We start from the raw sequence: 11,721 nt of genomic DNA on the forward strand, positions 1-11,721 counted from the left end.
CATTGGTAGCTATGGACTCAGTACATGTTAGATAAACGTTGGTAGTTATGGACTTAGTACCTATTAGATAAACACTGGTAGCTATAGATTTAGTACCCGATGAATGAACTTTAGCAGTTATGGAATTAGTGCCTTACGAACGAGCATTGACAGTTATGGACTTAGTGCCTGTCGTATAAACCCTGGAAGCAATGGACTTTGGATTGAAGGAATGTAGGATAAATGATTCTTAGGGTAGACCCTTAAGAATAAAGAAAATATTGGGGATGGGTAATTGGGTTAATTGTTTGATGATTAAACATAATAATTATATTATTATGGGCTGAAAACCCTATGTAGTCACTAGGTTTTCCAACCTGACTCACTTAAGCTTATTTGTATCACAGATATCGATATGAAGCTACATTACATTGAGAGACTAAGGAGATGTAGATTACTAGTGTAAATGAATGTAAGGTTTGTTTATGCTTATGTTTCTGTATTCACGATGACATCCTAATGTTTCAAAAAGGAATAAAATACATTTCTTCTGAAATGCTTTGATAATATATTTATCATATTTTTTTCTGGGAACAGATTCCGCAATATTTTTATTAAAAAAGATACTCTGATTTTTATAAAGCATAAACAAAATCGGTCTTTTTTGGCCGTGAAAATAGGGATGTCACAAACACCACTTTGGTTCATGTATATTCGGGTACATGCAAACCGTGTGTCATACAACTATCTAAAACAACCATGCAACTAACAACCGCTTTGGCCCTAGTTTATTCAACCGATTTAATTTGCAATGTACTACCCATTCCCTCTATTATACCCCGGAAGAGCAAACATAATTCAACATAGGCATGCTAGTCACACAACCTACACAAACAACATAGCATGTACCAAAAATCAACATAGCATGTTACTCCCGATTAGCCATTTCTACACTTCATAATTCAATACGTTTTTGTAACCGACTTTGGAGATTCTAACACTAGTTTTTTTGGTTGCTACTCATACTACTTGTATTAGCCATTCCTACACTTGCCAAAGAATAATAGACATTTGAAACGTTCGTAAATAAAAATTTCACATAAGAGTTATAACAAAAAACAAACAAACATACATACAAATGTTGCCCTTCTCATATAATTGAATTTTTTAAAATGTTGCACAAGAACAAGAAAACAAACTCAAGAAGGAAACAGGATCCTAAAGTGATATATATATATATATATATATATATATATATATATATATATATATATATATATATATATATATATATATATATATATATATATATAGAAGAGTGCTAACAACTCATCACTCATTTAAAAGATCAGCATTCAAACATTTATGAGGGAAGTACCACAGATCTGCAGTAAAGAACCTCCCTTTTTCACATTTATCAGTAACATCATATCTCATGTATGGTGACTGTGACTGAGCCTCAACCCACAAATCTTGTTTAACAGCAGCACCAGGCTTCGAGCCACTAATAAAAAATGTGTAATCATCTCTGTTCTTTTCAAACGGCACCCATTTCATTTCTCCAAAATCCATTTCAAGAACCTTGTACGAATCTTTGGAATAGGTTTCCATCACATACAGGTTTTCACCCGAACTTACAAACATTGGGTAATAGACTTCTTGCTTCAGAGAATTCTTGGTTTTGAGTGTCGTCAGTTTGGGCGTTGGATTGAGTCTCAATTCACATAAATTTCGTTCGGTCAAATCATATCTATCGTAGTTTAGGGTATATATCTTCCCCTTAAAAGCATGTATATCAAGGATGAAGGAGGTGGTGTACACGTGATTCCATGTTCCTTCACCCGCTGTAGAAAACCATATTCGATGGTTGAATCTCTTTAGAACAAGAAACACCAATTTAGATGTTAAAGATGAAAAGATAAGAATAGCACTGACTTTTGATTCACCGCTATAGACATTCGAAGGGACATTAGGGAAATAAAGTTCATGCCTTGTGATAGGATTCACAAGCCAGAAGTCCCTGGTTGCCCACCCATACAAGATCAAGTAACCACAAGTAAATCCAGCATAGATCCTGCCACCAGAATGAGGAAGTATTGTCTTGAAGTTTTTTCCTTCAAAGTCTTGTAGGTAGCACTCTTTCATATTAACATGACTAGAGATATACATCAACATCGGTGGTTTGGATGCCATAAACCTTTTCCTGTTAGGGAGTGCCTGTGACCTCCATGACTTGCAGACTTTGCTGAATGCAACAAAATCAACAATTCCCAGTTGCATCATAACTATAAAAAGCGCATCATGGTGAAGGTCCGACCAAGGTGCCACACCACGGTTGTGACAAGTCTTGATCCTCTTACTGCTAGATGATGTATCATCATCATTCTGGCTTTGAGTCATGCTTCTACTTATCGTGGCCTCTTCTACAACTGCAAAATAAAAAATAATCAAGAGGTGAAAACACGAGATGAACATACAGAAACATATAAATGCTTCCCTGGCTTCTCAAATAATTGAATTTTACGAAAAAATTAAAAGAAAGAGAACAATATATCTCAAGAATGAAAATGTGAAAACAAAACAAAATTGTTAAGTACAAGTTCTGGAAGAGATGAGTATCCTTAACAAATATAAATGTTATTGATGAACTAAAAAGGATTTCCTCGACAAGGATACAAAATTGTTGATAATAATGCTGCTGTAATCAAAACCTTACATGTAACCTAATTAACAAATTCAATCAATCCAACAAACTAATTAAAATCACTTTATTAAAAGACAAAAGTGTTGTATTAAAAAGAACGCCAGGTCAAGATACCAAGCTAAGATACCTATTTCACGATTGCATTGGTAATCGTGTATAGACTTGTACACAAACACATGAAAATTTTAACTATTAAAATAAAAAATAAAAGAAAATTTCAAAAGAAAAACTAAGCTCATGTAATGGTAACATAGAATCTAACAAATCATCATCGTATAAAACTGAAACCGAAAAATCCATAAGTGAGCAAGACTCAACCAAAGTCTTATTGATACTTAAAATTAAAGAACATGAAAATCATTAAAGTTAATGGATTTTCAGTGAATTGCTTAAAACAACATGTATATGAACAATATGCATAAAAAAAATTAGGGTTTTGTATGGATGAAATTGAAATTCACTGTTTGATAGGAGAAAACGGATATGTAATCACAGATTTACATCCAAATTCTCTCAAACCACGTAGAAACAAACACGAACAAAATTGAATATTCTCCGTCACGTATCAATTGGGGTCGGAAGGGTGGCTTACATACATATCAAAGATTTCGTCTCCCTATCTGCGATGCTCGCCACTCCGTATATGCTCCCCGCCTAATCGAAATTTCAGCTGCCCACAATCCACAATTTCGTTTCCGTTAGTCCACCACGATTTCGTCGATGCTTCCCACTCTACCGTACTATCGGTTCACCTGCAGAAAACTTTTGGGCCCAGCGAAAGGTAGCACTTTGTAATAGTATTTCCAAATCTTAGTATTTATAACCGGTGTATTGAAACGTGTTGGAATTGACTAGATGAAGAGGACCCGATACTAGTGAGGAGACCGGAGGCCATATATATTATACGGGTTGATTAAAACAAAATATTAAATAAAAATGATTAAATAGGAAATTTATTTGAGTTTAAAATCTAAAATAAGTGAAGATTATAAGAAAAAAGATGCGAAAAATAAATAAATAAAATTATGTGTTTAATTGTTAGGCCTAACACCCCGTCCCGAGTTCAACTTAACGAAAGAAAGGAAAGGAAAAGAATGAAAATGAGAAGAAAATAAAAGAAATTGATGTTCCTGAGTTTCATTAAAGGAGAGAAGTGAAAGGAAGTGGAGGGAAATGAGAGCATCACTTTCCCTTCTAACTTTCTTTCCGATTTGGGAGGATTTGGAAAGAAATAACAAATTGATTTACTTTCATTCCACTTCTCTCCAACTCGGAAACACAAAAGAAAATTTTGTTTTCCTTTCCTTTCTTTTATTTTCTCTCATGACTTTCTTTTCTCTTCTCTTCTTTTCTTTTGTTAAACTCGGGAACGAGGTGTAAGTGCTAAACTAGTTAATTATAATAAAATGGTAAATATAAAAGTTTAAGTTGTAAATTTATTTGAAATTAAAATTTTAAATTTCAGATTTCAAATTAATATCATTATGGTAAGTTTAATTTTTGAAAACTAAATTAATAATATACTGGAAATGAGAAATGAAGTAAATGACAAATGAAAAATAAATATATCTCAAAACTACGACAAAATAACTTCTGGTCAATTGAACGAAAGCAATACATGTGCAAAATCATTCTTATTATTAGCGTAAACGTTTGGCACGTCAAAGCAATAGGCTAATTTATTTTTTAAACTTTTTTATGTTATCATGATAAGCCAAAAAGTAGATTATAAGTTAGTTTTCTGAAAAGCTATTTAGACTAGCTTTTTAGGAGTTTTTTGGTTTTTAAATTCTCCAATCATACCATTTAATTAATTATAAACACATTTATTTAAAATGCCGTCTTATGTCATGTTATATATTTCAGCTAGCTGTTTAGTTAATTTTACCAAACGTTATTTTTTATCAACTACTTTTTAGCTATCAGGTAGTTTTTTTATTTAACAGCTAGCTTTTCAGCTAGTACGCTAAACATAGTTTAAGAATGAGAGTTGTTCAACAACAATTGGTTTTATGTTAAGTTATAGATCAAGCTGAATCGAACGGTTCTTCAAAATCGGGTTGAACCGATGTGATAGAACCGACAAAAAAACCATTTGAACCAGTTTATTGAGCTTCAATAGTTGAATTTCATTTAGTCATTAAGAAAACAATCAATTTCCAAGAAAATTAAATAGCGTGATCGATTAAGTTATTTCGAATGTACACAACTCGAATACTAACTAACGCCACTACAAGATGTAGACAGATAGTTGAATAAGTTGAACCGGTTAAAACAGAAAGAAAGGGATCATTAAACTGGTTTAATTGAAAAATCAAATTTTAAAACGTTACATAAAACTATTAATATTAACCAAAGGGCTTCTAGCCCAGCGGTATCCGGTGTTGCCCTCCATCCTTGAGGTCGAGGGTTCAAGTCCCGTGAGGGACATAGGTGGAGACTTAGGAGAATTGTAGGAGTAGAATAGAATAGATTTGCCGTTAAAAAAACTATTAATATTAATTGATAATAATATTAATTGAGAACAATATTATCATTATCATAATCATTATATATCCCAGTGAGGGACATAGGTGGAGATTTAGGAGAATTGTAGGAGTATAATAGAATAGATTTTCCGTTCAAAAAAAACTATTAATATTAATTGATAATAATATTAATTGAGAACAATATTATCATTATTATTATCATTATATATCCCAGTGAGGGACATAGGTGGAGATTTAGGAGAATTGTAGGAGTATAATAGAATAGATTTTCCGTTCAAAAAAAACTATTAATATTAATTGATAATAATATTAATTGAGAACAATATTATCATTATTATTATCATTATATATCCGAGGGTGAATCCTTTTTAAACAATGCCCCAATAATTTACCAAATTGGTTCCTAAGTGATAGAAGAATTACAAAAATAGTCCATATTAAAATATATACATAAGCCATGTAGCACTAGTAATTTTCGGCTAATAATAACTAAATATAGTTTACGATGTTGGTTAGCAATTATTAAAAAAATCAGGGCTGATGATACTGAGTAATTTAATATCCTCAAAAGCACGATACACGACATAAGAAATGGTCTTTATCGTTATTATTTAACTAAATACTTATATATAATATATAATAAAAAATGGGCCTACGTAGTGGCCCACTTTCCCCGTTTCAACGCCCACCATGGTAAAAATTATATTTTATTAAATATTTTATAGTAAATCGAATCTTATGTGTCGATCATGCAAAAAAAAGTTCCGTACATTAAGTAACAAATCTTACGTGTCGATCATGCAAAAAAAGCTGCCCACTTTCCTCTCTTTCAACACACACATTTATGATAACCGATCAATGCACGATAAAGATAAGGATCGAAGGTTACGCATATGTTGCACATTAAGTAACAAATCTTACGTGTCGATCATGCGAAAAAATTTCGTACATTTTAAATACGTGTCAAAATTAAAGTCTACATGTTAGTTTGTTAGGAATGCATATTAAGCAACAAATATTACATGTTGATCCTACACGAAAAGTTCTATACGTTTTAAATAAGTGTCAAAATTAATGTATAAGTGTTATGTTAATATGTTTAATGTAACACTAAACATTCTTTAAATAGTTTCTATTGAGATAAAAAAAAAATTTAAGTGTTACAATTTCATTGTTTTCTATTGATTTGTTTTTTTGTAGATAGTGATTAATCGCTAGGCGTCTTCAATTTGGTCTGGTAGCATCTAGAGACTAATTAGAGATTAATCAAGTCCTAGTCGGGATTTTTACAACAATGATACACACACAATATATATATATATATATATATATATATATATATATATATATATATATATATATATATATATATATATACTAGGCGAATGTGCAAGCGTTGCGTGAGATATAAAAAAATATTTTATATATAAAAATATTAAATCATTGTTATTAACAATTAAATAATAATTTCATAAAAATATAAAAAATGATTTTTAGTGTTGTTATTATGTTGAACTATATTATAAGAGATAAGGTTGAAACTTGAAAAGAGATAAGATTGGAACTTGAAGTTGTTTTGTATATACAAAGTTATATGATTAAAATAGAAAAAAAAATAATTTTTAAAAATAAATAAATTGTTATTGCTATCTATTAAATAATAATTTCATATTAAATTAAAACGTTTATATTAAATATTATCATTATGTAGAAAATACGATAATAGAGACATCTTTTTATTTATCTTAAATTTTACCATTCTGTACAACATATGATAATAGAGACAACTTTTTATCTTAAATAGTAAAAAAAAATGATTTGTATCGTAAATATTACCATAATTATATAGAACATATGATATTAGTGATGTCTTTTATAAGGTTAAAACTTTAAATTGTATTACATACAGGGTTGTAAAACTTGGCTAACACAACCAAATACTCGGCATGTTACTTAAACTCGACCTCCAATGGAAGCGAGTTTGCCTAACTCAGCCAGAAGACACTTGGATCCTTATTAAATTCGATCCAAATCTAAAAGAAACGGTCCAAAAACATTTTCGAAATTCTGAAATTTAATTGGACACTTGTCGACAAAGACAATGTCACCAAAGAATACACTCAACGTCCTACAAAGTTAGATGCAAGGAAGATCTCATGTCTTAGTCCCTTTGAAATATTTCACAACCTTTCCTATTTATAAAGGAGAATACATTCTCTTGTTTACTCTCACGGCCAATGTGGGATGAATACATTTTAATTAAACTCATTTCTTTTTATGCCAATAATTTCATTTTGTTAAATAAAATATTAAATAATAAAAATAAAACGTTATCCAGAAAATTTATTGTTCAATAGTTCCATTTTTTAGTAATCTCGTAAGTTGCTATAAAAAATTAAGTTTTTATTGAATAACTTTTTGTTAAATCCTAAAATCATAAATTCAGGTAGGTACTTAATATAGAAAGTTTGTTTATATGTATTTTCATGATTTAAAATGTCATTATAAAATGAATTCATTTATAAAATATAATCGAGTATATACTTCGTGCTTTTGAATCAAAGTAATTTTTCAAACAATTATAATTTTATGTTTAGGTAAAAAAAATTTATATTTATATAACATTATGTAACTTATAATATTATTATAAACAATTTGAATAATCATGGGAGTTTCAAATGTATGTGGTGAAAGGAAAATGTTTCATTAATCGGTCCAAATTGATCAAACTCGGACCGATTCAACTTAATATACCAAACTATGTAACATTTTTTCTGTTAAAACCAGGTTTGTATATATTTTGTGTTTTTGAATCAATTTTATTTTTTAAACAATTATAATTTTATGTTTAGGTAACTTATTTATAATATTATTAGAAACAATTTGAAAAATCATGGGAGTTTCAAATGTATGTGCTGAAAGGAAAATGCTTCCTTTATCTATCCAAATTGATCAAACTCAGACCGATTCAACTCAATATAGCAAACTACATAACGGTTTTTCAACTGAAACTCTGTGTGAACCGAAAAAAATCTTGTTCAAACCCATTTTCGGGATTCTAAACTTAAATGGATAGTTGCCAATAAAGACAATCTCACCAAAGAATACCCTCAACATCCTAAAAAGGTAGGCATAAGGAAGTTCTCATGGTTTGGTCCCTTTAAAACATTTCACAACCTTTCCTATTTAGAGAAGAGAAAACGTTCTCTTGTTTACACTCACCACCGATGTGGGATGAAGACATTGTAATAAAACACGCTTTCTTGTTAATAAAACATTATTCAACTTATTTTAGTAAAATTCCTTTCTCTTGTTTACCCTTTCTTTATTGTTCAATAGTTCCATTTTTTTTATAATCTCATAAGTTGCTATCCAAAAAAGTAAGTTTTTATTGAATAACTTTTTGTTCAATTCTAAAATCATAAATTTAGTTAGGTACTTAATATAGAAAGCTTGTTTATAGTATTTTCAAGATTCAAAAATTCATTATAAAAATAATTCATTTATAAAATATAATATGTGTATATATTTCGTGCTTTTGATCAAATCGAATTTTCAAACAATTATAATTTTATGTTTAAGTAAATGTTTTTTTATATTTATATAACATTATGTAACCTTTTTAAAATATCATTGGAAATAATTTGAAAAATCATGGGAGTTTCAAATGTATGTAGTGAAAGGAAAATGTTTCTTTTATGGTCCAAATAGATCAAACTCGGACCGATTCAACTAAATATACAAAATTACATATTCTTTTTTCTAGTGAAACCTGGTTTGTATTTATTTCGTGCTTTTGAATCAAAGTGATTTTTCAAACAGTTATAATTTTAGGTTTAGGTAGATGCTTTTTTTATATTTATATAAAACTATGTAACTTATTTATAATATTATTAGAAATAATTTGAAAAATCATGGGAGTTTCAAATGTTTGTTGTGAAAGGAAAATGATTCCTTTATTGGTCCAAATTGATCCAGCTCCGGTTCAACTCAATATAGCCAACTACATAATTTTTTTTAACTGAAACACGGTTTAAACCTGAAAAAATTCGGTTCAAAACCATTTTTGGAATTCTAAAAGTTAACTGGACACTTGTCAATATAGACAATCTAACCAAATAATACCTTCAAAATCCTACAAAGGTAGGCATGAGGAAGTTCTCATGGGTTGGTCCCTTTGAAACATTTCACAGCATTTCCTATTTATAGAAGAGGAAACATTCTCTTGTTTACTATCACCATCGATGTGGGATGAAGACATTGTAATAAAACACCCTTTCTTGTTTATAGAACATTATTTAACTTATTTATAATATTATTGTAAAGAAATTGAAAAGTCATGGGAGTTTCAAATGAATGTGGTGAAAGGAAGTTAAAAAAGGGGGTTTCAAATGCATGAGATTCAAGAAAAAATGTTAGCTTTATAAGTATGTATGATATATATATATATATATATATATATATATATATATATATATATATATATATATATTGATGAGAATAAATATCAGATCGATTCGATCTTTCACAGGTTAAAATACGAAGATCAAACAAGACAAACACAATAATAATATGAACACAAAATAGAATCAACGTTGCACTTATGATTCAAATATAGTCACGCCTCAGCAGAGCTCGATGAACAATTTCCACTGTAGAGGCGAGCTAGGGTTTACAAAACTAAATAAGAAAAATAATGAAAGCGTTAACTACAAAGACAGCATGCATGCAACTTAAATACTACACACTAGAATAAAACATACACGGTTGGACAGGCCCAAACCGACAACCAAAACTGGGCTAAGGACCGAGCCCATGATGCAACACTATAAGCCCAACAATCCCCCTCCCCCCTTTACGTCAAATGAGGCGAGAGATTATTTCTTCTGAGTTGGCTTCACAGTCTTTACCACCTTGAACAGCCGAGGGATGATAGCAAGAAGTGTCTGCCGAAATTGAATGTACCATCTCAGCATATCAGTGAACATCTTCTTGTCGGCTGCAGTGTTCTGATTACACCTCTGAATAATCTCCAAAATGTGCTCCAAGCAAGCAGTTGAGAAGAGGTGTTTGTCAACAAGAGCAAACAGGCATTTCTGACCTTCGCCTCTGATGAACATCACAGTGTGGTACTTCGAATCAATCTTCCCTTTGACAATCAAGTTAACATCGCCAGCTCTTCCCATTGGTTTTATAGTTGTTCGCTTATGAATTGCTGAGGCGATTTCTTGGTCCATTTTGCTACTTCGTGAATGTAGCAGACAAGCATTCGCTTGACATGGTCAATGATCGATTGATACTCCTGAGGGTTTGACAGTAAGATGTTGTTGAGGAGTATCCAGTCGTGGGGATTGAGGTTCGGTAGCTCAGCAAGAGCGAAGTTGTGAACCGAGCCTTCAGATCCCCGAGTCACTTTGAATTTCACGTTCACAAACTTCCCTGCTGTATAGGGCTTCAGTACTTTGACAGTTGTGATTTTCTGCGAACTCCATGTCAAATACTAAGGCTTAGCAAACTGCAGATAGAATTCCAATTCATCCCGATCCACCTTTGGGTCTAGAGATGGGATGGCAACAGTCGAGTTGAAGCAGTGAAAGATGAATGCCTTTCGTGTGATCGACATGTCAAACTGTGCATCCTTGGAGTTGTCAAGCCCGAATGACATCACAGGATCAAGCCAAAGTGTACTCGGTTCATCAATAGCACACCTTTGGAGCGAATCAAGAGTCCACCCAGGAAAAACGAACTTCTTCTTTTCCAGGAGCTCCTTATCCTTTTGCTTCTGCTCCAGCTCAGCCTTTTGGTTCTTAAGCTTTTCTTCAAGCTCTTATTAGAAGATTTTGTCTTCTAAAAAGGCTTAGCAGGATCCTTTTCATAAACATCCTCTTTGTTATCAGTGTCATCCTCCACTATTTTCTTCTTCTTGTTGTCTCTTTTACTGACCGAAGCTTCATTATCCTTCGGTTCAGCAGTTGGTTTCGAATCAGGAGCAGGTTAAGTTTTCGCTACCTTCTCTCCCCCTTGTTTCGGCTGGACACCAGTCACCGGAACACCCTCGATACGACTAAGGATGTCCAATGCAGGGCGAAGTTTCTCAGCCAAGTGCCTTCGGATGGTAATGGTGATGATTGGGTTATGGGCATCCAGAAGGTGAAGCAAAATGGAGTGAACGTCGCCAACTGAGCTTTGTATAACCTCCCTCTCAGAATTCAAATCGTTGAGTTCAGTTGTGGCAGTTCGAAGCTTAAGGTTCTGCATCTTCAGCTGAGAGGTTCTTTTGTCAAGTTCATCCATGATGCGATTCTCCATAGCCAACTCTGCTTCCAATTGATTCAATGGATCATTGACATTGTCATGCAGAGTGGCATTGGCTGCTTCGATTGCTTGACAAGCAGCTTCAAGGTTAGACCGTTCAGCTTGAAGAGAACGTTGAAGGTTATCAACAAAAGCATTCATAGTTTGAGAATTTTTCTAAGTTGCCTGCAAAGAATCCAAAAATAAGTGAGCCTCAGAAATTAGTTTATCGACTTTTGCGGTCGCTTCTTTGCA

The 11,721-nt window shown here is 31.9% G+C and overlaps 1 protein-coding gene across 2 annotated transcripts; it reads right to left on the reverse strand.

Moving 5' to 3' along the window:
- Nucleotides 1–1,268: 1,268 nt before the first annotated feature.
- On the reverse strand, nucleotides 1,269–3,505 carry LOC111876576 (uncharacterized). 2 transcript variants are annotated; one of them, XM_023873130.2, is made up of 2 exons: nucleotides 3,276–3,505; nucleotides 1,269–2,408 (listed from the first exon to the last, which is right to left on the reverse strand). In XM_023873130.2, exon 2 carries the CDS (start codon nucleotides 2,377–2,379, stop codon nucleotides 1,312–1,314), a length of 1,068 nt encoding a protein of 355 aa, XP_023728898.1. In that variant the 5' UTR covers nucleotides 2,380–2,408; nucleotides 3,276–3,505; the 3' UTR covers nucleotides 1,269–1,311. The 2 variants fall into 2 exon arrangements, with proteins under 2 accessions (XP_023728898.1, XP_023728897.1); XM_023873129.3 differs by having other exon boundaries at nucleotides 1,270–2,408; nucleotides 3,280–3,503.
- Between the last annotated feature and the right edge of the window lie 8,216 nt (nucleotides 3,506–11,721).

Source organism: Lactuca sativa, chromosome 5 (genome assembly GCF_002870075.4).
Source record: "Lactuca sativa cultivar Salinas chromosome 5, Lsat_Salinas_v11, whole genome shotgun sequence".
Classification (NCBI taxonomy): domain Eukaryota; kingdom Viridiplantae; phylum Streptophyta; class Magnoliopsida; order Asterales; family Asteraceae; genus Lactuca; species Lactuca sativa.

Excerpts from the sequence above, each read along its gene's own strand:
- LOC111876576 (XM_023873130.2), bottom strand. The coding sequence starts at position 2,379 with ATGACTCAAAGCCAGAATGATGATGATACATCATCTAGCAGTAAGAGG.